The sequence below is a fragment of the Rhinolophus hipposideros genome (assembly GCF_964194185.1).
Source record: "Rhinolophus hipposideros genome assembly, chromosome: 1".
NCBI classification, from domain to species: domain Eukaryota; kingdom Metazoa; phylum Chordata; class Mammalia; order Chiroptera; family Rhinolophidae; genus Rhinolophus; species Rhinolophus hipposideros.
The window spans coordinates 110,153,487-110,180,151 of record NC_138047.1 but is presented as its reverse complement, the minus strand read 5'-3'; the positions used below and the strand labels follow the sequence as shown (position 1 = coordinate 110,180,151).

Genomic DNA, 26,665 nt, shown 5'->3' with positions numbered 1-26,665 from the left:
CAGGCATGTGGCACAGTCCTCTGACACCCCCTTAGAGAAGGGCTCGTGTCCTCAGACCGCCATTCTGCTTTTGATTTGCCAGGCAGAGGCTAACGCGGCCTTGGGAAGTGTAACAAATACCGAAAACAGTAAGTGTAGTTCTGATTTTGGAAAAATTGTTTTTTTATTTTAAAAATAGTAAGTTGGTTCCCAACACCCCATTAAAGGTGATGTGGTCGGGAGAGGGGGGTGCTGCTGACCTCCCAGGCCTGCGGCTGGCTGAGTCCCAGGCTCCGAAGGCGCCTGCGGACAGGACAACCGGCCGGAGCACAGCTCTGGGCTCCCTGAGTTACTCAGCATCTCTGACAGTGAACACAGGCATCAAGGCTGGTCTCTGCTGAGAACTATACAACAGCCATACAAACAGCGGTGGGGAGCATGGCCCGGCCGCCCCCCACCCCTTGTCAGCCAAGCCGGGCACTCCCTTTGGTCCCCTCAACCTCGTGGGGCAGGGCGAGCTTGTACGAGCCAGGAAACGCCTTCCCTCCACGATCCGTGGAATTTAAGAAAAATAAAAAAGGTAAAAGTCAACCAGGCAGAAATGTTGCTAACATTAGGAAGTAATAATGTTTTTGGTTAACCTTAACATTCAAAAGTGTAATATTGAATCCAAAAATGTGTCTTAGATCACACAAAAAGTAACCCACATTAAAATGTAAAAAAGAGTCCAAAACACCCGAGGCGACTGCAGCTTGCGCAGGCCGGGCGGGCAGAGGTGGCGGAGCAGGCGGCCCCTAGGACACGTTGGCCATGGGCTTGTACTTCTTGAAGCGCGTCCACTGGCCCGTGGCGTAGTTCATCTCGAACACCGTGTCCACCAGCATGGTGGTGCTGCCCTGGCCGTCCGACTTGGGTAGGTCCTCCGTGTGCTCGCTCAGCTTGATCTGGATGACGTCACCCTGCTCCTGGCACGGGTTCTCTGTGGAGGGCGGGGGCTGCTGGGAGCACCTGGGCCAGGGAGCCTGTCCCCCACCCCTGCAGGGCTCACGTCCCGCACCACCGCCAGGCCGGCCACAGGGACCCACCTCGGGAGCCAGCCATGAAGCCCAGGATGAGGGCCTTCTCCGGCCGCGTGACTTTGTTGGCCGTCTTGAACATCTCCTGCGCGGCAAACATCTGCTCTCTCTGCAAGTGCGGTGAGGGGTGTGAGTGCCCAGGCCCCGCCAGCCCCCACACTGTAGGTGTGTGTGTGGGGGGCGAGGCCACAATACCTACCTGATGACCCGCAGCCCCTCGGGGGCACACCTACCGTGAGGGACAGATTCTTCTTAGGCTGCTGCTGGGTGGGGGGCTGGGTCTGCGGGGCCACCATGGCCACCGGAGGTGCCTGGGCCATGGGGGTGACAGCTGGGGGCGTGGTGGGCGTCAAGGGTGAGGTGGGCGTCAGGGGTGAGGTGGGTGCTGTGGGCGTGGGCGTGGCCGGGCTCAGGCCGCTGTTGTACAGGGGCGCCCTCTGCTTGAACTGCGACGGCAGCGCGGGACTTGGGGTGCTGGGCTCCTCGGGTTGCCGGCTGGCTTCCCGCGAAGATGGGGCTGTAAGCAGAATGAGGCCTGGTGAGGGCCGGCAGGACAGAGACCCCCGACTCCTAGAGAACGTGGGCAGCCCCTGACGGCAGGAGCCAGGAGCAGCACCACTAGTGGGTGTGGGCACAAGCCGGGAGCCCCGCCCTGGAGGCAGAGGTCTCGGGCCTTCCCAGGCTAGCAGACCACACATCCTGGCCCGGGCCCGGTCCCCAGCCTGGCACTGCTGCAAAAACGGGACGGCAGCTGAGCCCACTAACCCAGTCCACGTTTCCTTTGATACCTTCTCCAAAATTCTGGACCGAGGTGCTGTCACCCTGGCAACCCTCCCCACTCACAAACTGGGACTTGCTTCTACTGAGTGGTCCCAGGGGCAAAGCAGGTGACAACTGCGGGTTTGTCTCTGTCAACTGTGCCAGCCAAGAGGGTCTCCCTCAGCCAGCACCAACAGGGCTGGAGGAGGATGTACAGGACACATGTCCTGGTGCCAGAGGAAGCACCATGTGGTGGGGGGCACGCCAGGTGGGTGCTGGGGCGCGGCCTTGGGAAGCCTGGGCCCGGCATGCTGCCCACGCCCATGAGCCTGTGCACAAGCCCCTGCCGCGTGCTCACCTGGTGGGGTCTCAGAGCTGGGGACATAGGATGAGGCTGGGACCACGCTGGGTGTGGCAGGCAGGTAGCTCGTGGAGGGCAGCGCAGGCTCGTTGTTCAAAGCCCCGAGTTTCTGGAAGGCAGAGTTTTTGGTCCCTCTAGGAAGAGGCCCGTGGCTGGGCTGGCACCTGCATGGGCCTTGGTGCCTCATTCCAGAGGACATAAACCTGGCCCCCCAACCTGGAGTGCCTGGGCTGCTGTTTGCTTAAGGAGCCGCCAAACCAGCCATCTTCGAGGAAAGGAGCAAGTTCAACAATGTTTTTCTTGTCACAAAAGCACATAATAAAGGGAAGACACAGTGTAAGCAAATGAGAAAACACAGCTGTGCAACAGGAAGGAGCCCATTACCCAGAAATGACCAATGGTGACAGGCCTTCTCCAGGCCCTGCCCGTGGGGACCCCAAAAGCGAGCTCGCTTGGCAGTGGGGCCGCCGCAAGGGCAGCGGTCTCCTGAGCAGTGGAGCGAAGCGTTCCCAGGAGCCACGTCTGGCCCCCAGCAAGCCCCCGCCTGTGCGCGGCCGGCACCGCCTCACCCACATCCACGCACCTGTCCGCGCACACACGCACGACGCACGCATGGACATACACGCTCTCCGACAATAGGCTCTAGCGGCTGGCACGTGGGGCTCTCGCCGTGACGCGCTGGAGGGCGACACGGCAGGCGTGGGGGCGCGCCCGTGGGAGCCCTACCTGCGTGGACACCAGGCCGGCTGCGTAGTCCGGGGTGGCGTTCTCGATGACTGTCTCTTCCTTGGCTGGCTTCTCCACCACTTCCGTATCTGCTGACAGAGTCCCTGTCAGTGGCGCCTGCGCGGGCCTGGCCCTCCCGGCTCAGAAAGTCCCGAGCCGCGCGCCACGCCTGCCCTTCCGACAGGTGAGGCAGGAAACGAGCGCTCAGGAAGAGCGCTGCCAGCTGCCGTCACCTCTTGGGGAAAGACGGGCTTGTTCAGACATGAGAGGCACCAGGGAACCCAGAAACAGGCCTCGGGGAGCAAGGGACGCCAGGGGACACGCCCCGCCCCGCCCCGCCGGCGCCCCCACGCACCCAGCGTCTTCCTCCTCCTCTTCGCCTCCCGGCCGGCGCCCACCATGTCTAACTCGGAAATGTCGAGCAGCTGCCGAGACAGACAGGAGCCCGCGCTCAGCGACGGCGCCAGCGGCTCTGGCCAGCGCCGCGGGGCCCGCCTCGCGGGGAATGCCCACCTTCACGCCCCTCTCCTTGCGCAGAGGTGTCCTCGAAGGCGGGATGGGCGTGCGGTTCCCGGCCGGGCTGAAGACACTGGGGGTCGTGGGGCTCCTGAAGGGCGCCTGCTTCGGGATGCCTTTGAGTGGGGCTGCGGAGAGGCCCGTGCCCGTCAGGGGCCCGGTGGCAGTGGCCGGCAGGGACGGCCAGTGTGCAGCCGCCGCCACCACCTCCGCTGTCTGTCCCACGCGGAGGCTGCTCCGCAGCGTGCTCTGCAGGAAGGGCCCGCGGGGCCCTTTGCCCCGCCCACGGCCCGTCGCCCCGCCCCTTGCCCCGCCCCACGGCCGCTTGCCCCGCCCCGCGGCCCCTCGCCTCGCGACTCTGCTGTCTCTACCCGGCAGGTGGAGGTGACGCCCCAAGAGGCCGCCGTCCTTCAGGAGCAAGAGCCTGCCCTCTCCTGTAGCCAAGCACTCGGGCACTAGGTCGGCCTGCCCAGAAGGGCGAGGCCATCCCAGCTGACCCAGGACATTCTTGCCCAAAACACTGAACAAGGAGGCGACCCTGCGTCTCCGCCTGCACAGACGGACTCTTGCACCTCCAGCCGAATTGATGTGCTGCAGGCTCTACGGCCCACACGCAGCGGGGTGCCCAACGGGGTCGCCCTCCGTCTCCCCAAGCCTGGCCCCACCGCGCGTCTAAGGGAAGTCACTGCACAGCCCAGGGACACTTCCCCACTCCTGCAGCAGAAGGCTCAGGTCTAAAGGGAACGACTGGCCCTGGAGCATTTCATTCCCCATTAAGTGCCGAGGTTCACGCGGGGAGGGGCCATGCTCACCACCCACTGGTGGCCTAGTCCCCTCCCCACCATGAGAACAGCATCAGGGGCCAGAGACACAGCCACTGCAGACAAGCAAGGGACGCATGGGGGCCCCTTCCTCATCCTAGCACATCCGTGCATACCCTCCAGGCCTTCCTGGAAGTGACAGCCTCGGAGGCCAGCCTAGGCTCTGGCCTCCCCTCCCAGCGCTCCCCGGGGGCCTGCCATCGGGTCAGACCTCCTGGCTAAGCTAAGGAGCCGGGAGCCTATGGTTGAGGTCAGAGCCTCGCGTCTGCCGGGCAGGTGGCTCTGAGCACAGGCGAGCGAGCGCAGAGGCGTCCAGCCTAAAGCGCAGGCAGCGGCCTTACTCGTGGTGTCCATCTTCCGCAGCAGCCCCCGGCCCTTGGCGTGGAAGGGCACGCCCGCACTCCTCTTGAGCTGCTGCGCAGTCTCCGTGGCTGCAAGGAGAAGGTGGTAGGTCAGGCTCACCCACACGACAACGCGACTACCACCGCCTGAACTACCACGTCCACAGAGGCCGCTCTCTACACAAGGGCTTGTCTGCAACCCCAGGAGCCCACACAGGTTCCACCGAAGCCGCGGGGACGCTGACGGCTTTCCATGTCCCCACTGGAGGTCACCGGGCAAGTGTCTCCCACACACACTTTATGAGCTACCATTTGGGAAGACACTGAATAAATGACCAAACAGTTCTAAAGTCACATGAGGTCACCGTGACTCAAGAGGTGACGTTATAGGAGCAAAAAGGCCTCTGCAAGGCTGCCTGCCCATCGCCTGTGTAACTCGGTTGGTACAGATTTCATTTCTGTGACAACGATTACAGACGCTGTAACCTGAAAATTCTGATGTTTCTAAAACAGAGTTTTAGAACACAGTTGGGCGAAGCAATAAATAAATTTGTAAGAAAACCCAAGAACTTTCTGTAGAACCTGACTGCCTTGAAATGACAGTTCAGGCACCATACAATCTGAAAGAAATCGAAGGATAAAAAGCACAGAAATAAGACAAAAGCATGATTTGCCCCCATCTGCGAGCTCCCCGGGGCAGGCAGGGTGGCCTCGCTGGACGGTCCCCACAAGGCTTGATGCCCACTCCCTCAGTTTCCCTGAGGTACCCCCAGACCCGCGTGGGGACAGTGGCCACTCACATTTCTGCAGAAGCTCTGCTCTCAGCGTGGCACTCTTTGGTTTCCTTTTTAACTGAAAATGTTTCACTGGGGGAGTGAGGGGTCCGGCGAGGGTGGTCAGGGCGTTTTTATTCAAGTACTGGCACTCCAGTGGCAACATGGCTGACGCTTCACACTCGTTCACTACTTGGTGAAGAAACAAGCACGTTCGTTAGGCGGTGCGGGTCCCTCACACAGGCCGCGGTTTCCACGGCTCACAGAAAAAGCCAAAATGGACTCTCCTATTTATAGCCGTGGACCTTCTGCTTTGTTTTCAAAGCCGACGCAGTATCCACAGGACTGACTCCCGGTGTTGAACCCTGCCATCACGCAGCCGTCACGGCCACTGTGGGACCCCTACCAGCAGCCTCCTGGCCTCGGCCCGAGGCCTGTCTGTTTGAACAGCCAGGAGACACGTGGGGGAAGGAGCTGCAGCCGCCCCACTGTTCACAAGTTAACCTGTCCCCTGGGGGCCGACAGGCCCACCTGGAGCAGAAGACAGAGCACAGCCCTCCGCCCAAGAGACGTCACCCAGGTGGGCGTGGACCGCGCCTGGACCCTGGAGGAAGCCTCGTCAGGCTGAACAGCAGGACAGAGCAGCTCGGGTGTGCTCCCCACGCCCTGGAAGCGTCTGTGCTGCGCTGGCCAGGTACAAGTCCAGTGACAGCATACACAGGGAGAGTGAGGTTCCCTGGTAGGTGAGGTGGCACAGGTTCCACCTCAGGGCCGCCTGCCCCAGCTCCAAACCAGGACAGCGGCTTGGCAGGAGCGGACCTCCTCAGCCCTGCGCTCTGACAGACACAGTAAGTATTTTCTAACTGGTATTGTTTCGCGTCCTAAACAAGTGAGCTGCTGCCATTATCAACCCACCTTTCTGAGTGTCTGCTCTGTACCCTCCAGAATGTTCTAGGTTCTGGAGCTACAGGCACAGTGCGCGCCCTTGTGGGCTGAGTGGGGAGACTCGTGAACATGGAAATAATACCAAATTTTAAAAAAAACAAGTGCAGTGAGGATGGGGCCTTGTCCCTCAGACAGGCAAAGAGCTGGACAGCAGCACGTGGCCAGGGGTGGGGTGGGGGGCGCACAGGTAACCCTGCAGAACCACAGAGCACAGGGCAGCACACTGGGACACCCTACAGGCAAGTTCATTTGGAAGAGGTGTCTGAAGGGAAGCCGTCTGCCCTTCCGGCACGGTGGGCCCACACATACCCTTTTCTCGTAGCTCCCCTAAGATGTCCTGAACGTTGGGGTTCTGTTCTTCAAGATCAAGGTTGAGCGAACCCGTGTCAGGGAAGGACTTCAGAATGTCGGCCACCATGAGGACCCAGGGGTCCGAGTCCAGGGTGGCCAGCTGGATGATCTCGGTGAGAGCACCCTTCATCTGCCAAGAGAGGAGATACGGTGGTCCTGAGGGGCTGCTACGCCCCCCGCCCCATCCTGGCGCCACCTGCACGTGCACAGAGGCCGAGCTGGGCAGAGTGAGCGTCCACGATCCTCTGTTCCACACAGAGAAGCCCCCTTCAGGCCCGGCTGTACCTCACAGGGCAGCGTCCCACCTCTGTGGCAGGGGCCCCCACGCCCTGCCAGGAACCTGTGCCCCTGCCCCACAACCATCCACTTCCTTGGGCTCCCACGGCCTCTGCCAGGTTGCAACACCCACTCAAGTGCGTGCCCCCACCTTGGCCTACTGTTGGGAAGGCTGTACCCCAAGGCCCCCACGGAAGCAGCCAGTCTCCTCATGTGCTGATACAATACGAAGTGTGAAGGTCACCCTGGACGAGCTGACACCTCCCAGCTCCTGCCTTGAGTGTGCGTTGCTAAGAACGACGCCAGGTGCCGACACCCCCGCCGTTCAGGAAACCTGCTCATGGAGAGCTGGGCCCAGAGTAGTGGTGGACAGGGGGGCAACCTGGCAGGCAGGTGGCCCTGACCTGCTCAGCAGAGCAAAAGGCCAGGGTCTCGGCTACCTGTGGCTACACACAGGGGAAGGGGGTGTGCCAGGGAGGCGTGCGGAGCTCCTGCCACGTTCCGTGACCTGCCAGCCTCGCATTCGCCGAGGCCTCCCCGTGGCACAGAGGATCGCTGTCGGGGGCCGGGGTCAGCAGGCGATCAAGAGAACAGGAACCTCCTGAGGACGCTCAGGAAGAGGGGCCAGGCCCTGCACCTCCCACGGCTGGACGCCGGGCTCACGTTATTCGCTCCTCACGGCACAAGAAAGAAAAGAAATCCGGAGGAGGCTGGCATGCCCGAGGACCAGGCTGATGCGGCGCCCCCGCCCGCACCCCTCAATGCCTAGGAGCTGAATTCCCCTCCCATTACTGCGCTGCCCACCTCGGAGGCCCAGCGCCCAGGGATCGCTGTGGCCAGTGGGGTCCCCTCCACACCTGAATACCCTGCCCCTCATGGCCATACTTCCTCTGACAGGTGCCAACAGAGTGGAGCGGAGCAGCGGCCAGCCATCTGCAGGGCACAGGGCCCTCGCTGTCTGAGCCTGACACATCAGAGGGCCAGTCGGAAACCTGGACAGTCCCCCTTACACCTCCCCCCCCCAAGTTCTGTCCTAAGAGGCCTGTGGCCAGCACCTGTCACCTCCACACCCGACTACTGCCAGCTCTCAGCAGGTGCCTCAGTCTCACCTTCATCTGACCCTCATCGTCGCGGCAGTGGACAGAACTTGCAAAGTGATAAACTGGACCCCATGCATGCTCCAGCTTAAATCTCATCGCTAGCCCGTCACTGCCCTTGGGACGCAGGCAGCCCCAACCCGCCTGAGGAGGCCGCACCTGCCCTGGGCGCTGCCCGCGGCCCCAGCCTCTGTCCTGCGGATGTCAGGAATGAGCCCGACCAGGCTGCACGTCAGGTCCACTGTCCCAGTGCGGGTGGAACCCCGCTCCACACCTCTCACCTGCACAGGCCCTCACTCTGGCCTATGGGGCAGTAACTGCCACCCTGAGCCCCAGCTCACCACATCGAGCAAACTGCACATGCCACCCACTCGAGGACAGTGCCATCGGGGGAGGGCTTCACGGCTCCGGTGTCCCTACTAATGTGGGGGGCCTGTCGGCCACACGCAGGATCGGTGCCAACTGACCTGATGCTAAAAGGCCATCTCTTGAAATATGCAGAAGTATGTTCTTTTGATACGTGGCAAAATGGCAAACATTTCTATATTAACATTTGTGGTGGGAGCCCCGTCTATCACCTCCCCTTTTATTTAGCTGAGCTGTAAGCTCTGTTCTATGTTTAAAAAGCAAAAAGGTATGGAATGAAAAGTTAATTTTATCTATCACTTACTACAATAAGTTAAGAGTAAAAACATGTCCCTGGCAAACTAAAATTATGTAACAAAAAATTACACCAAAGTCTGTTTTAAGTGGCTCAGTAAAGATAGCAGGTTCCACCCAAAGCACTAAGAACAAGAAACACACAGAGACCGTGTTGGAGGAAATGGGAACGGCCTGTTTCCCATTCCCATGTTGGAGGAAACGGGAAAGTGCCTGCAGATGACACGTAGGACAGGAGCAGCAGCGCAGGGCCCACCTGAGGCCCCGGCCCTGGCTGGGCGTCATGTCCCCAAATGCCAGGCGTCCGAGTGCCCGGGAAGCACAGCTGAGCTGTCTCTGGAGGAGACGGGCTGGGGACAGCCCTGCTGAGCCAAGCTGGGCTGGCCGTGTCCGCCAGTCCCTGACATGGAACAGGGCTCCGGCCTCCGACACGAAGCTCCTATAAACAGCTGGGCCAGGTCAGGGAGTTGTACAACTCTCTAAAACAAGGGCCTAAAGCAGGGAAATGAGTTCAGCACAGCAAGACGACAGCAGGTGACAAACCAGTAGAAGGACTGTACCCAGAAATACACCTGTGCTGCTGTGTCGCCTCTATGAACGTGACACTGACAAGTCCTCACAAGGCTTGAACAGACGGCGAGCTGCATGGCGTCTCAGCCAAAAGGACGGACATTCCCCTCAGCTACTCTGTATCTCTGGGGCGACCCACTCAAATTCCAGAGAGATTGTCTTCACAGCACATGACAATCTGATTCTAAACTTCCCACGAGAAAATCAGCAAATATAAGAAGAAAATTTGAAAAGGTAAAAAGAGATTAATCTCACCAGACATTAAAATGCATTATAAATGCCTCATGATTGAATACATTCTTTACCTCTCGTTTTATTCCCATGTAAACTTCAAATGGACCAGATTTCAATTTGAAGAATAAGACCATAAAAGTACTAGAAGAAACCACAGAACTCTTTCTTTTTATGACTGCTAAGCGAGAAAGCCTGTCTCTGTCAGCATGAGTCCAAACCAAGGACCATAAAAGACGAGAATTAACACAAAAAACTCCAAACCCTATAAATGAAATCAAAAGAGAAAACGATAAACTGGGAAAAAATACTTTCAAGTCCTATCACAGGTGGTTAAAACACGCAGGCGCAGGTGCACACAAGTCAATCCTGCAAGTCAATAAAGTTTATCATTAGAAAAATGGTTCAAAACCTTAAAGACACAAAGGATTCTCAGCTTCATTCAACACAAGAGAAATGAAAAATAAAAGTAGGTTGACACATCCTGTCCCACTCGTGGGACAGGCGGGGCAGGCAGAGCAGGGCTGGCCTGTCAGGTCAGGAGGATGGCAAAGCACCGTCAGCACGCGCTACCGAGGCCGGCCACCTAGGGCCAAACCTGAACCTGCTGCTGCTCCCCCGGAAAGCGCGGGCACATCCCCAGGCTGAGTCACCTGAGGACAGTGTCTGGCCGTAGCGACACTTCCCCGGAGCCGGTGACCACACACTGCCGACTAGTGCCTCAGTGGGCACGAGCTCTACTCACTCACTAAGCAGGCTTTCGGCCTGGGCACTCAGCACTTCCCTGTACAACTTACTGATACGCTCTTAGTAAGAAATTACATGGGAAAACAAAGACTGATGTGCATTTAAAACCGTTTCATGTGTTCTGAATCCTCAGGTCTTTCATTGCTTAGGTAAACTACAACTTAGTATTGCAAGAACTCAACTTTGCTTCCAACCACTCTACTTTTTGTAGCTGCCTGTGATGATTAAATCTGTAATTTAGTATTGACCTATGGTCCTACTTAACCAAGCACACGTTTAACCAACTCCCCAAACTCCAAAACTTAAATAGGAGCTTGATCTTCACGTGAAGGTGACTACGGAATTCTTTGTAAGGATCCCTGAAGCCTCTCAAAGCAAATCTCTCTCTTTAAACTAATTAAACTAATTAGGTCTATTTAATAGGCTAGAATTTTGAGGTTTGGGAAATAGATTTTTAATCCAGTTGCCCCTTCTTGAGGATAAAAACGTACTAGTGATGGTACGTACGTATCCTCACTGGGCAGAAATAGTCTCAGGCCAGAGGACTCAGCAGCAACAGCTACTCAAATACTTCTAGAAAGGACTTTTGCTGCTGGGGCAATCCCCACAGGCGCCATAGTGACGGGGGAACCTACATTACAGACACGTTTTATGGACCCCACGCAGGCACATCCGGCCGAGACTGCGGCATTCCCGTTGCACTATGAGCCCCAGGCTCTGGCTTCGCGGGACAGACCCAGGAGGCAGGCAGTGTGTAAGTGGCACGGCTTGCTGAACCTCTCACGCCTGCCTTGGCCTAAGCCCTCCTTCGTACTGCTTCCCCTAAGATCTACTGGGTCCCTTTGGTAACTGCTGTCTCCTTTCAACAGCATCACCGGGAGACCTGAGACTTGATCAAGGAATGTTCGAGTCTGCCTTGCTGGGAAGAACTTCTGACTTACTATAAAACCCCTGATACTAACTCAGAGTTCGTACAGTAGCCACCTTTCCACCACGCGCCCCCGGGAGGCGAAGGCTTGGGGCATCGCAGCTGACAACCAGAGAGACTGTCTACTAGAAAAGATCTGCGGGCCGGCCGGGTGGCTCAGAGCGTTAGAGCGCGAGCTCTCAACAACAAGGTTGCCGGTTTGACTCCCGCATGGGATGGTGGGCTGCACCCCTGTAACTAAGATTGAAAATGGCAACTGCACTTGGAGCTGAGCTGTGCGCTCCGCAACTAGACTGAGGGACAGCGACTTGGAGCTGACGGGCCCTGGGAAATGCACACTGTTCCCCAATATTCCCCAATAATAATAAAAAAAATCTTCAGCCTCACTGGAAAGGACCGTACCAGGGACTGTGCCATGGAGTTACAACACATGGACTCTCATTTTAAAGGCGCGCTCGCCCACACCTCATCAGCTGGCTGGACATGCCAGCCTAGAGGAGACGTCATATGAAGGTTCTCCAGAGCAGACAGCTTTGTCAAGACGGGGCCAGGCCAGTAGAGTCAGCTCCTGCTGTGCAGAGTCCTACATGTATTCCACCGTTGGCTTCATGTTTGCATTCCTGGGTATATTGATCTTAATTCTCTTGTGACAGCCAGTTACCTTCCCTATGTTTTGGGTTGTATGCTCACTGACCTTGACTACACCCTTCCAAACGGGAAACAATGGCACAGAAATGTCATGATCCAATGCTTTCGCACTGTGGCCTCCTCAGGGAAGCTGCCTAAACACTGGACAGTCACCCGATGCCTGCCTCTACCTTTGCTAAAACTGACAACTCCAGTTTTTCCTGTTAGCAATTCCTTGAGCGTCCACTGTTAATTTTATAAAAGCCTCTGTAAAGCCACTGTGGCGGCGATCAGTCCTGTTCAGCATGCCCCCCTTTCGGCCGTTGCAACTGCCATTCCAGTAGTTTTGCACACCACCTACTGGGGACGTGGTCAATCATTAGGAAAAACCGTGGCCTCACAGCTCCCTTCTCAAGTTGCTGGTTTGGACCTACATGCCTTCTCCTTTGTTTCCAACCAGGCAGTGAAGCCAAATCTGTGTCCTGGTAGAATGAAGTGCTGCTAGTTTTTACGACAAGTCCATCATCGTAAGTGTGAATTATTCCCTTTATCTTACGCTAGAAGGGTGCTAACCCCTGTACTGACATCCGATCAGTTGTTCAACTGGAAGGACCCGTATCTCAACTGAGATGACTTAGAGCAACATGTGAGGCAAACACGGGTGGCTAAGAGAAGCTGTGTGTACCATCTTTATGAAAATTTCCACATGTGTACTGTCCTTGCTTGTCCCAATGGCTTAAAGAAAAAGGAGCAATTTCAAATATAAGAAAATTTCTCTCAGATAGGAATACTATCCTGACAGTAGTCAGTCTGCCAGCTTAGGGCTGTTACGTCTCTGACCTCTCTCAGGACTGAATGTAATTCAGTCATTTGAAGACGACTTCCTTTTGTCAGTTGCTTGTCCTTCACCTCATGTCAAGGTTGAAAAATTGAAATGCACTTTAAGTGAGATCAGAGAAAATGGGCCTTACCTTTTAGATATCTATCAGCATGGATAACACTTAACATAATTTGGAAAAGTAAATGATTCCATAAATTGTATTACTGGAGTTAAGGTTTGCTGTCGATGGGCTGGGGCTTTCTTTAAGGCACAAAACCTTTCTTCCAGGTACCACCCACCAATGGCACTCCTGCCCGCGTGTAATCTCTTACTGAGTGGGAGAGATACAAGCACCCAAACGGTTTGTTCTTTTAGACAGTGACAGGGGACACTGTCTCCAGTGACAACAGCAGAGATTCACTCTGGTGACTGGCCCGAGTGGCGGGTGGAGTGAGGCCTCGCCGTGACCACATCCACGTGACTCAGTTCCTGCCCCACCACTGATCATGCACCTTGAACATGCACCTTTGGTCTCTGGTAGGTGCTACAGAGGACATGAAAAGTGTGGGAACAGATCCTGTTCACTGAGAACTTTGAATAGAGAAGATCAAACTGTCATCTGACGGTGGGAACAGCCTGACTTCACTGGCAGCTGGTCTTAACTTCTCAGCCATTGATCCAGAAGACATGGCTTTCTTGGCAGACAGGCTACCCGTGTTCTGGAACCTAGAAATCAATTTCCGGGATTCTTAAGAGCACCTAGCTTAGCCTAGACACTGCGATAAACTCGATCAGATTCATGAGGATGGGCAAGTGGTAGGGAGATTAAACTGTTCGCCTTTCACCTCTGAAAGTATGCAGCGTACTGATGGGGAGGAGCCTCTAAAATCTCCCTTCTACTGGGGTAACGTTTCTTTAGGTGGAGCCACGTTAACACTGAGGTGAATGCTTAGAAATTCAGAGGTATTGGGTCTTTACCCATATTAATTTGAGCTGCTTACTTAATTGGTGTAATTTGCTACACATTAGTGCTATATTCATAATGATTTTGTTCTATTAACTATTACAGATTTCACAGTAATCTGCATGGTAAACAAACTATTTCGCCTCTTTGTAAACATGAGTATGATTCTGATACTTCTGTGGATGTGAACGGTACTTTATTCCAACACTAACTCATGTACATAGCAAATAAATCCAGTTGTATAGTTTTCAAATGCCATCAGTAAAAAATATGTAAAAGCACGTAAGGATTTCCGTCAGTTCCATTCCTCTTAGCTCTTCTCAGATACAGCTGAATATTAATCGTTCCAAGACGGCGGCAGGTGTAGAATTGTGAGATTAATATTTGGGGGGAGGCAACCACTCCTTTAGAACTGCAGGCTCATGGGCTGGCCCAGGCACTGCGCTGGCCCTGGCACTGCTCAGTTGGACATAATGATGTGACATCTAATGAGAACAGTTAATGGAATGGCCTGCTTAGCTACTAGAAACAGCAGAGCTCGACAAAGATCTTTAGTTTCCCGAGCTCGAGCAGTCCTCGACAACAGGAGTGCTTTAGATTACATGTTGCAGTCCAGGGAGGACTTTGTGCCATAGCTAATGACTCGTGCTGGATAAATTCTGCTTTCCAGGTAGAATCAGAAACAACCAAGCTTCTTAAACTCGCAAAATCCCTTAAGGGACATTCTAGTTTCACTGCAAGTGCTATTAGCTGGTTGGGTTAAAATTTTGGTTCAGAACTATTTTAAGGTCTGGATTGCAAACTATTTTCATTGCTGTTCTAATTTCGTACTGGATCTCACAGTCCAGCTGTTGATGTTCTGTACAGCCAGGTGCTTAAAACCCCACAAAGACTTGAGGAATGGCTGCACAAAGGAGAGTGACCCATCAAGCCACAGCAACCCTTAGATTTTGTAAAACCATCGTGGTTAAAAAAAAATGTTTTCCTATTATACGACAGGTTGTCTACTGACCCAAATCAAGAAACTAAGCTGAGTAGACCCCCACGACTGAAGACTGTTCGCCAGTTGTGCTGGTTTTCTTGATGCTACAAACTGATTGCTTTTATTTGTTCTTTAACTCCTCCTAAATTGTTCTAGCCATTTTACTGGAGATTGTTAAAAAAAAAAAAAAAAGAAAAGAAAAAGAAAACAACCCTATAGCGACAAGGCTAACTCAGCACAAACCTAACTTCCAAGAATTTCTTTGCGTTGAACAGATGCCTGGGAGACCTCTTCTAAGCAATGGCCCTAGTTACTCTACTGGCTACTGCGCCAGTCAAAGCCAGTCTCTGGATTTGAACCGAAACATCGGCTCTTCTTGGGTCTCCAGCCTGCTGGCTTTCGGACGGGAACCGGGGTCTCAGGCTTGTTGGCTACAGACCTTGCAACTCCTCAGATGCGACAGTCACACACAGGCGATTCCTTTTAAAGGCCCTCTGGCATATTTAGGTAGGTACAGGGCGTACACGCGCATGCGCACGCGCACACACACCCCTAGAGCTCTGGTTCTCCGGAGAAGCCGGTCTAATACAGCGTGGAACACACCCAGCACGGTGATCTAGGCCCCTGCATATGGTCCTGTGCAGAAAGGCTTAATCTTCAGAATGACACCCCTAAGGTATCAAGACCCTTAAGTAACTGAAAAAAATAACTAAGACAACTAAGTGAATTAGGATGTCTTAGAAAGATTTTTTAATACCAATAAAATAAATAAAAATGCTTTTTAGAAAAGTAAATTACTCATAATGGCCTAGTTCTTATGCTATCTATATCTAGCTAAATGAATCCTTTATTATAATTTCCTGTAATATGGACAAAGTCCAAGGATAAACTACTACACACACACACACACACACACACACACCAATGAAAGAAAGCTGGTATACCTATATTAGTCTGGACAGAAACAGACTTTACGGACAAAACACTACCAGACATAAAGACCCATGATTCAGTTTACCAGGCAACTAAAACAATTCTAAACTTGCATGCACCTAGTAACATAGTCTCAAAATACATAAAGCTAAATTGATAAAACTATGAGGAATAGAGAAGTCCATAACCACAGTAAAGATCAACAAACCCCTCTCACTAATTGATAAAATAATTTTTAAAAGCTCAGTAAGAATACAGTAGACCTGTACAACACAATTAAACAAATTTGACATAATGAACACATACTGGACAATAGATCTCAAAACTAGAGAATATGTGTGATTCTCAAGCTCACTCACAATGTTTACAAAAACTGACCACATACTATGCCATTAAGCAAATTTTAAATTTCGAATGACAAGTTATTAGACTACATTCTCTGACAAATACTTAATATACTAGAAATCACTAATAAAAACTAAAACCTCTCCCTCCTTTGATGTATAGAAATTAAAAACATTTTTAAATTACACAAGCATTGTCAGTGAAGAAATCATCATAGAAATTTGAAAACATTGTGACTTGATAATGAAAACACTATCAAAACTTGTAAGATGAAGCTAAAGTTGTGATGTAAGAAAATTTGTGGCTTTATATGTATATTTTAGAAAAGCTGAAAAAAAAGGTCAGCATCCATCTTAAGAGATTAGAAAACAATAACAAAATAAATACAAAGAAAGCAGAAGAAAATAAAGTGCAAAAATTAGTTAAACAGAAAACAGAGTATCAATAAAGCCAAAAATTGGTACTTCAAAAAGGCTTATAAAATTGACAAACATCTGGTGAAATGGATCAAGGAAAAAAAAAAAGAAACATCACTGTACATGCTTCTGATATTAAAAATATAAGATATTAACTATTTTATGCTAATAAACTTGAAGTTTTAGTAGAATGGTCAACTCCTTAGGAAAATACAACATCAAACCTTTACTTAACATAAAACCAAAACTCAATGCTCAAAAAATCCAGGTCCCCCATATGGCTCTATTACTAAATTCTACCAAACATTTAGGAAGAAATAATTCCATTAGTAAACAATCTTTCCAAAGAAGAGGAACATAGAGGATACGCTGTAACTCCTTTAATAACAGTAGTGTAACTTTGATACCAAAATCAGATAGTCTGGGAAAGTAAAATTAAAGGCTAATCTCATCCATGAACATAAATACAAAATTCTTACACAAAATAACAGAACAAAATAATCCAACAATATAAAATGACCAAGTAAGGAATGCAAGGTTGGTTTACGATTAATCAATTGTGTTCTGTTAATGTAGCGAGTTACACATCAACAGATACTTTAAACATTTGGTTAAAAATTCATTCATGTTCACACACACACACACACACACACACACTCTCTTGGTAGAACTTAGTAATAAAGCCATCTAGGGGACCTGGATTTTCTTTGTGGGAAGATTTTTGAGTACTGATTTTTGGGTTTATGTTAAGATTTGATGTTATATTTTTCTAGGGAGTTGGCCATTCTTCTAAAACTTCAAATTTATTATCATATATACATATATATATATATATATATACATATATATATATACATATACACAGATACATACATACACACACACACGGTGTCAAAAAATGTATACACATTTTAAGAAAGGAAAAAACTGTATTAAAAATGGAATACAGAGTGGCCGGTGGCTCAGGTGGTTGGAGCGCTGTGCTCATAACACCAAGGTTGCTGGTTTGATTCCCACATGGGCCAGCGGGCTGCGCCCACAACTACATTGAAAACAACCGCTTGATTTGGAGCTGAGCCACCGTGAGCAGTGGCTGACTGGTTCAGCTGGTTAGAGCACACTGCTCATAATACCAAGGTTGCCGGTTCAATTCCCACATGGGTCAGTGGGCTGTGTCCTCCACAACTAGACTGAGAACGGCTTGACTCAGAGTTGCGGGGGGGAAGTAATACAATGAATAACACTAGCATTTATTTGATTAACGCTGTGTTTTGAGTGAATGTCATACTACACATTGCTACATAATTCAATTCAATTTCAAAAAGTAATACATAGATAACAGCTCTTATAATGTGTGTACACTTTTCTGGCACCCCTGATATATATACATATATATGTATATACACGTGCACACATGTGTGTATATGTCTGTGTGTGTATATATATGTGTACATATATATACACACACAGATATATATATAAAACAAGGGTTGGCAAGGATGTGAGAACTTAGAACACTCAAAAATCACTGGTGTAAAATGTAAAAATGGTGCAGCCACTGCGGAAAACAGTCTGGAAGTTCCTCAAAATGTTAACCATAGTTACCATATGATGCTCCTAGTATATACCTGAGAATTGAAAACATATGTCCACACTGAAAATATAAAACATATGTCCATAAAAACTTGTCATGAATTTCCATAGCGGCATTATTCGTTACACTAGACAAAAACTTGAAACAACCCAAACGTCCATCAGCTGAGTAGTAATTGATGAATAAAATGAGGTCTATCAATATAGTGGAACTTCATTCTGTCTTAAAAAAGGAATGAAGTATTGACATTGTTAACCTAGATAAACCTTGAAAATATTATGCTAAGTGAAAGAAGCCAGCCAGTCACCAAAGACCACATATTATATGATTCCATTTAGGATTTCCAGGCGGGAATTCCCGCCCGTTCTCAGGAAATATTTTTGCTTTCTTATTTCCAAATCCCGAGAAAAGTTGGTCATGAAATCGGAAAAATCGGCTCATGAAACCTAGTAATACCCACAATGGGAAATAAAGGTACCATGCACAGTGTATCTCTTAAACATTTTTCATATTTATCGCTAGGGTTTCCAGGAGGGAATTCCCACCCAATCTCGGGAATGTTTTTCGCTTTTCCGTTCCCGAATCCTGAGAAAATTTGGTGGGGAAATCGGGAAAATTGGCTCCTTGAACCTAGGTGTTGGTAGTATCAGCTATCATTTTGTGGAAACGATTCATCGTGGAGAACAGAAAACAGTTTATATTTCAGGATTTGGGAATGGGAAAGCGGAAAAACATCCTGAGAACGGGCGGGAATTCCCACCTGGAAACCCTAATTCCATTTATATGAAATGTCCAAAATAGGCAAATCCATAGACACCGAAAGTAGATTAGTGGTTGCCTAGGCTGGAAGGTGTGTGTGTGGGGGAGAAGCCTGCTAACAGGTAACAGAGTTTATTTTGGGGTTGATGAAAAATGTTCTAAAATTGACTAGGATGACAGCTGCACAATTCTGAATATATTAAAAACCAATTCAACTGTACATATTGAATGGGTGAATTCTGTGATGTGTGAGTTGTCTCAATAGAACTGTTACAAAAAACTCATTCATGATTAAAAGGTTTTTTTTTTTAAATCTAGGAACAGAAGGCAATTTCCTTAACCAGTAAAAAATATCTGCCAAAAATAATAGGAAACATACTTATTGGCAAATATTCAAAGTTCTTCCAGTGTTGTTGTCACACAGCAGCCTAGCCGACTGTCCCCCCGTGTCTTTCCTTGAGGAAAGAGGGGTCTGTGAGACTGTGCCTTTCGGGGACTTTGTTTTATCTTGATGTTTTACACCTCATGTCTGTCTGGTCCCCAAAAGATGGTTTGCAGCCAATGACGAGTAAGATTCCCCATGGGGGGGACAACTTAAGCCAGGCAGAACAGAGTGGGGACCCCCAATGAGCTGCCTTGGAAGATCTGGGAAGGGGCCTTGCCTCCCCTCCCCGCTGCCTGGGAAAAGCCACTGCTAACTCTGGCTTTCCCCTCTCACCTGATCGTGAGAGAAGTCATGAGAGCGATAATATCAGCTCTCCCTCTAACCCTACAATTAAGTTTCAGCATGAGAGACCTGTCCCTAAGGGAGGCACATACTACCGTTGTTAAGACATCATGGGACTTTCTGTTTCGGCTGTTTACAGGCAAGAGTGATTGGTTTGAATCATTTTTCTGGTATGATGTATGAGATTTGCAGACCGTGGAAAAGACAATGCTACTTCCTTGTATGATAATCAATAAGAGCCACCAGTCGGCTCAATTCTGGGCTCCAGTCTCTTGTTAGGCTGTGTTAGACCCCCTGGCCTTCTGAGATTTAACTGCATTCTCTGTTTCTTTCTTCCTTACAACTTAACCCAACGCCACCCCTTCTCGTCCCCTCACTGCCCGTGTTGCGCTGGACGCGACAGTGTGACCAGAAACAATGTACTGGAGTGTCCTGGTGAATGCAATAAGGCAAAGGAATGAATGAATGATTGAATGAATGAATAGTAATTGGAAAGAGAAATAAAATAAGAGTAAGTACACAGAAAAATGAAGATTCTATAGGCACATTATTGCAATTAGTAAGACTAGCACAGATGCTATTCACAAACTCATCTAAAAATAAAATTTTAACAGATATCATTTATATTAGCGCAAGAAAACATGAAATATCTAAGAATATATCTAACAGAAACTAAAAGACCTCTGCTGAGAAAATCATGCAGCTGTATAACAAATATTAATATTAAAGAATATCTAGGAGCTCGTAAGGCGGGAGAGGTGTTCTCTGGCAGCCAAGTCCGGCAGGGGCAAAGCCAAAGCAGGGCCTGGGGCTGCTCCGAGCACCCGGAACCTGCTGGGCCTGGTCCCTCCTCTCTCAGGAGCACATCTCTGCCAAGGTCAAGACTGTTCACGTATTTTTGAAATAACAAGAACCCAACTGCTTCTGGATGCTCACGGAGGTGTCCACGAGAGGACTCAACCCGGAGCAGCAGTGACCAGGTTGTCTCCACGCTAAAACAAACAAAACACAAACCCAAATATTAAAGATGTAAGTTGAGATATGCCTATATTAATAATTCATGAGAGTCAATATTATTAAGACGATTTAACCCCAGAATGAACTATAAATGCAACTCAGTCTTAATCAAACCCCAAGTTATACATGGGTGTACGCGTAACCTGAGAAGTGAAGGTAACACACACGGAAGTGCAAAGGGCCAAGAAGAGCTATAGACCCTGAAGAATCAAGTGGGCGGGTCTGCGCTGTTAGCTGTCAAGACTTACTGAGCTAGAAAGTGGCAGGAAGAGGCTTCGTGTCATTCATACGTAGCCTAGAGGAACAGAGGAGAGCCCAGAAACAAACGCACAGCCTAAGTGACAGAGCAGATCAGCGGGCTGTCTGCCACTGGGGCCAGGTGGGCAAGGCTTCCAAGGAGCCTCCGTGCGCTTTGGGTGGCTTTGCGGGACTCCCGCCTGAACTGAACAAACTGGCACTTGTGTGTGCGTTCACGCTCACAACAAAACAAGCACAAACCTAACATGCAATCGTAAGGGAACGAAAAGGAGTGGGGGAATGGTCCAACAACTACGGGGTTCACTGCACGAAGAACCCACAACACACCGTTCCGGCGCGAGCAGTGTCACCCACATCAGGAGGCTGCAGAAACGGGCCTGTGGGGGGAGCACAGAGGGACCTAAGTGTGTGGCCACTCTGTGGGCTAAAAATAACAACACGCGGCCCACAGTCACTGGAAAGTTCTCCGCAGGCCGTCGTGGCCGCTCTGCTGCGCGGCTTTCACATACCCAGGAAAACCTAGACAGACTCCGCACCCCCACATCGGGGCACTAACCTCCGTGCCCTCCCGCAAACACACAGGGCACACACCGCCACCTGCGCCAACAGGTGGTGCCCTAACAGGTGCCCTACAGCCAGCTCGGGTTCCCATCCATCCCCGCTGCCCTGCTTCCCAAACTCCCCTGCAGGTCGAAGGGCTCTGCTTTTCCTCACCAAGAATAAGGGGGGAGCCTGTGAGGGTGACAGTCGGGGGAGGGGCTGTGAGGGTGGGGAAGGGTGTGCTGTTGAGGGGAGCCACTGGAAAGTTCCACCAGGAGCTCGGAAAACCCAGTGCGGCCTGAGAAGGGGGCTGTGAGGGTGGGGGCCTGAGGGAGGTTGTGAGGGTGAGGGGCTGTGAGGGGCTGTGAGGGGCTTGAGGGTGGGGGGCTGTGAGGGGCTGTGAGGGTGGGGGGCTGTGAGGGTGGGGGGCTGTGAGGGGCTGTGAGGGTGGGGGGCTGAGGGGGTTGTGAGGGTGAGGGGCTGTAAGGGGCTGTGAGGGGCTGTGAGGGTGGGGGACTGTGAGGGGCTTGAGGGTGGGGGTCTGTGGGGGGCTGTGAGGGTGGGGGGCTGAGGGGGTTGTGAGGGTGGGGGCCTGAGGGAGGTTGTGAGGGTGAGGGGCTGTAAGGGGCTGTGAGGGGCTGTGAGGGTGGGGGACTGTGAGGGGCTTGAGGGTGGGGGTCTGTGGGGGGCTGTGAGGGTGGGGGGCTGAGGGGGTTGTGAGGGTGGGGGCCTGAGGGAGGTTGTGAGGGTGAGGGGCTGTAAGGGGCTGTGAGGGGCTGTGAGGGTGGGGGACTGTGAGGGGCTTGAGGGTGGGGGTCTGTGGGGGGCTGTGAGGGTGGGGGGCTGTGAGGGGCTGTGAGGGTGGGGGGCTGTGAGGGGCTTGAGGGTGGGGGTCTGTGGGGGGCTGTGAGGGGCTGAGGGTGGGGGGCTGTAAGGGGCTGTGAGGGTGGGGGGCTGTGAGGGGCTTGAGGGTGGGGGGCTGTGAGGGGCTGTGAGGGTGGGGGGCTGTGAGGGGCTGTGAGGGGCTGTGAGGGTGGGGGTCTGTGGGGGGCTGTGAGGGTCTGAGGGTGGGGGGCTGTAAGGGGCTGTGAGGGTGGGGGGCTTGAGGGTGGGGGGCTGTGAGGGGCTGTGAGGGGCTGTGAGGGGCTTGAGGGTGGGGGGCTGTGAGGGGCTGTGAGGGTGGGGGGCTGTGAGGGGCTGTGAGGGTGGGGGGCTGTGAGGGGCTGTGAGGGGCTGTGAGGGTGGGGGTCTGTGAGGGTCTGAGGATGGGGGGCTGTAAGGGGCTGTGAGGGTGGGGGGCTTGAGGGTGGGGGGCTGTGAGGGGCTGTGAGGGTGGGGGGCTGTGAGGGGCTGTGAGGGTGGGGGGCTGTGAGGGGCTGTGAGGGTGGGGGGCTGTGAGGGGCTGTGAGGGTGGGGGGCTGTGAGGGGCTGTGAGGGTGGGGGACTGTGAGGGGCTGTGAGGGTGGGGGGCTGTGAGGGTGGGGGGCTGTGAGGGGCTGTGAGGGGCTGTGAGGGTGGGGGTCTGTGGGGGGCTGTGAGGGTCTGAGGGTGGGGGGCTGTAAGGGGCTGTGAGGGTGGGGGGCTTGAGGGTGGGGGGCTGTGAGGGGCTGTGAGGGGCTGTGAGGGGCTGTGAGGGGCTTGAGGGTGGGGGGCTGTGAGGGGCTGTGAGGGTGGGGGGCTGTGAGGGGCTGTGAGGGTGGGGGGCTGTGAGGGGCTGTGAGGGGCTGTGAGGGTGGGGGTCTGTGGGGGGCTGTGAGGGTCTGAGGGTGGGGGGCTGTAAGGGGCTGTGAGGGTGGGGGGCTTGAGGGTGGGGGGCTGTGAGGGGCTGTGAGGGTGGGGGGCTGTGAGGGTGGGGGGCTGTGAGGGTGGGGGACTGTGAGGGGCTGTGAGGGTGGGGGGCTGTGAGGGTGGGGGGCTGTGAGGGGCTGTGAGGGGCTGTGAGGGTGGGGGGCTGTGAGGGGCTTGAGGGTGGGGGGCTGTGAGGGTGGGGGGCTGTGAGGGGCTGTGAGGGGCTGTGAGGGTGGGGGTCTGTGGGGGGCTGTGAGGGTCTGAGGGTGGGGGGCTGTAAGGGGCTGTGAGGGTGGGGGGCTTGAGGGTGGGGGGCTGTGAGGGGCTGTGAGGGGCTGTGAGGGGCTTGAGGGTGGGGGGCTGTGAGGGGCTGTGAGGGTGGGGGGCTGTGAGGGGCTGTGAGGGTGGGGGGCTGTGAGGGGCTGTGAGGGGCTGTGAGGGTGGGGGTCTGTGGGGGGCTGTGAGGGTCTGAGGGTGGGGGGCTGTAAGGGGCTGTGAGGGTGGGGGGCTTGAGGGTGGGGGGCTGTGAGGGGCTGTGAGGGTGGGGGGCTGTGAGGGGCTGTGAGGGTGGGGGGCTGTGAGGGGCTGTGAGGGTGGGGGGCTGTGAGGGGCTTGAGGGTGGGGGGCTGTGAGGGGCTGTGAGGGTGGGGGGCTGTGAGGGGCTGTGAGGGTGGGGGGCTGTGAGGGGCTGTGAGGGTGGGGGACTGTGAGGGGCTGTGAGGGTGGGGGGCTGTGAGGGTGGGGGGCTGTGAGGGGCTGTGAGGGGCTGTGAGGGTGGGGGTCTGTGGGGGGCTGTGAGGGGCTGAGGGTGGTGGGCTGTGAGGGGCTTGAGGGTGGGGGGCTGTGAGGGGCTGTGAGGGTGGGGGGCTGTGAGGGGCTGTGAGGGGCTGTGAGGGGCTGTGAGGGTGGGGGTCTGTGGGGGGCTGTGAGGGTGGGGGACTGTGAGGGGCTGTGAGGGTGGGGGGCTGTGAGGGTGGGGGGCTGTGAGGGGCTGTGAGGGTGGGGGACTGTGAGGGGCTGTGAGGGTGGGGGGCTGTGAGGGTGGGGGGCTGTGAGGGGCTGTGAGGGGCTGTGAGGGTGGGGGTCTGTGGGGGGCTGTGAGGGTGGGGGACTGTGAGGGGCTGTGAGGGTGGGGGGCTGTGAGGGTGGGGGGCTGTGAGGGGCTGTGAGGGTGGGGGGCTGTGAGGGTGGGGGGCTGTGAGGGGCTGTGAGGGGCTGTGAGGGTGGGGGTCTGTGGGGGGCTGTGAGGGTGGGGGGCTGTGAGGGGCTTGAGGGTGGGGGGCTGTGAGGGGCTTGAGGGTGGGGGTCTGTGGGGGGCTGTGACGGTGGGGGGCTGAGGGAGGCTGTGAGGGTGGGGGGCTGTGAGGGGCTGTGAGGGGCTGTGAGGGGCTGTGAGGGTGAGGGGCTGTGGGGGGCTATGAGGATGGGGGGCTGTGACAGCGGGTGTTGGGGGGGCAGTAAGGTCCGGGGTCTCGGGTCTAAGGAGCACGGCCGCGAAGTGGAAGGCAGGCCCTGCGCCCCCAACGGCGCCCGCCTCACCTCGTCCACCGTGCGGCGCGGGAGGTGCAGCGTCCCAAGCAGCAGCTTGAGCTTTACGGCCGACGAGAGGCTGTGGAAGCAGAGGCGGATGTTGTCGATGACCGCGGCCGTGAGAAGGGACGCGATGCTGGGCGGCGCCCACAGCTCGTCTGTGGCCCCCAGCTTGTTGTGCAGCCACAGGCCCGTGTCGCTCTCCCGCATGGACGCCATCTTGGGGGGGGGAAGCCGGGCGCCGCCGCCGAGCCGGCATCTTATGCAGACACCTACGCGCCCATGGCGAGGACCCCCAACATGGCGGCGCCAGCCCGAGCAGGCTGCGGTGACGTCACCGGAGGGCGGGGCCTCGGCGAGACGCTTCGTGGTGACGCCCGCGCAGGCCTGCCGGCCGCCCGTAAGTAACATGGCGGCGCGCACGACCGGCTCTCTGGACAGCCACGGGCCGAGGCTCGCGACTGCTCCCGCCACGGATCCCAGGGCTTGAGCAGCGCGGGCATCCGGCTCAGGCCTCCCCCACGCCTCCTGAGGGAGGGGTCCGGGTCAGAAAGACACGCAGGAGCGCGTTTGTCCAAGACAGCCAGGGCCAGCTTTCACTCATTCCTTAAGCAGTCCAGATGGGCTGAGCACCTACTGTGTGCCTGGCACTATGCTGTGCTCAAGAAAGGGATGGAAAATTTCCCTGGGAGTTTATTTGAGGCAAATCTGAGGGCCGGCTAGAAGCAAAATCTCAGAGGATTGAGAAAATGCTCCGAGAAGAGCAGTTTTGCAGTTCTTTGCATGCATTTAGAATGGAAGGAGAGAAGGCCGGCACGTGGAATGCACAGGGGGCAGGTTAGGAGGCTGAGAACGCCGGGCGGGCCGTTTCTGGGACTGGATAAAAAGTAAGGCGGAGACTCGCCTTTCCACGGGTGGGTGCAGGACAGTGAGCACAGACATTGTGTACAGAGCGTGACTTAGGGACACGGAACGGACGCTAGTCATTCTGAGAGCTGTCAGTCACAGAGTGACAGTCATGCCAGGGCATCACGTGAAAGACGTGGAGTGTGACCACGCGGACGCTTTCTGGGACTGCAGGGGGGGCACCCAGTCTGGAGCATAAAAGAGCAGCGCTCACTGTCGGCTCCTCGCTCAGGCCGCAGCCCACGCGCTGCCAGCCGCGCCTGCATCGTCCCACGCGGGGCGCTTGAAGCCTCGCCTCCTGACCGTGTCACCAGCCGCACCCAGCACCGGAGGACTCGCGCCGGACACCGGACTCTCATCCTTCTTTCCTAGACCCCGTTCGCCTCGCCTCACCCTGTTGCTTGCAAAGCTGTGCGAGCTCCTGTGTGAAACCGCTCGCCCTCGGCTACTGGAGCCTGTCCTCCGACCAGAGCCTGGGTTAATGCCGGTGGGAAAGCAAGCCAGCAGGGCTAGACCCACGCTTTATCCTAATAAAGTCTGTCGTTGTGGAAAGACACCAACGTGTGTGAGACGGCTACTGTGACAGCCACGTCCCGCTCACGACACATTTACAGCACTGACAGATTGTATGCGGGGGGGCAAGGTAACAGGACTGTGTGGTCTTGCTCTGGTGCCAGCAGTTGTGCCTCTGAGGTGTCTGTAAAAGAGAATTACTCTGACATTTCAAAGGTACGTTATCCTAGATGAGCCCAAAGTAAAGGCCAGCCTTTGCTAAGGAAGCTGTAGTCCTGCCTCGTGCCTACCCACCAGGACCTGCCCAGTTAGGGATTTATGATCTGACCGTGGGTGGTTACTTTTGGTCACTGAGCTTGTCAGGCCTGCCACATAGCCTTGTACGTTCACATCTGGGTGCTGGGGGTATAATAGTGAGACCCAGACCTTTGCCTTTGTGGGTCCGTGACCCAGGGGAGTGGGCTTCTACAGAGGTGAAGGTGGTGTGGACAGAAGAGCTGGGCAGGTGTACAGGGAGTGATGGGAGTGCAGTTTTACGCAAATTATGTCTAAAAGGATTTGGGCAAGCTTTCTCAAGCCTGGCCAGTCTCTCTGGTCCCTAGTACCCCTGTGATTGCCATTTGCCAGGCAGCTGTCCCAAGAAAGGGCAAGTGGCTATGCCTGCAGCTGCTCCACGTCCTCAGGGTCAGCTGCAGGTGGCCTTCCTGAGCCTGTCCCTGGCATCTGCACCTGCCAGGTTTGGGCCTGCGCTTTCCAGATGCCCAAAGGGGGATCAGTGGTCAGGTACCT

At 54.0% G+C, this 26,665-nt stretch overlaps 1 protein-coding gene across 2 annotated transcripts; it reads right to left on the bottom strand.

Annotated features, from left to right (window-relative positions):
• Positions 1–133: 133 nt before the first annotated feature.
• On the bottom strand, positions 134–24,767 carry NELFA (negative elongation factor complex member A). 2 transcript variants are annotated; one of them, XM_081053853.1, is made up of 11 exons: positions 24,467–24,767; positions 6,607–6,778; positions 5,380–5,541; positions 4,580–4,669; positions 3,415–3,545; positions 3,257–3,326; positions 2,902–2,990; positions 2,173–2,284; positions 1,289–1,572; positions 1,065–1,164; positions 134–958 (listed from the first exon to the last, which is right to left on the bottom strand). In XM_081053853.1, the coding sequence occupies exons 1-11, from the start codon at positions 24,674–24,676 to the stop codon at positions 774–776; spliced, it is 1,605 nt and encodes a 534-aa protein (XP_080909979.1). In that variant the 5' UTR covers positions 24,677–24,767; the 3' UTR covers positions 134–773. The 2 variants fall into 2 exon arrangements, with proteins under 2 accessions (XP_080909979.1, XP_080909978.1); XM_081053852.1 differs by having other exon boundaries at positions 135–958; positions 5,380–5,544; positions 24,467–24,747.
• Between the last annotated feature and the right edge of the window lie 1,898 nt (positions 24,768–26,665).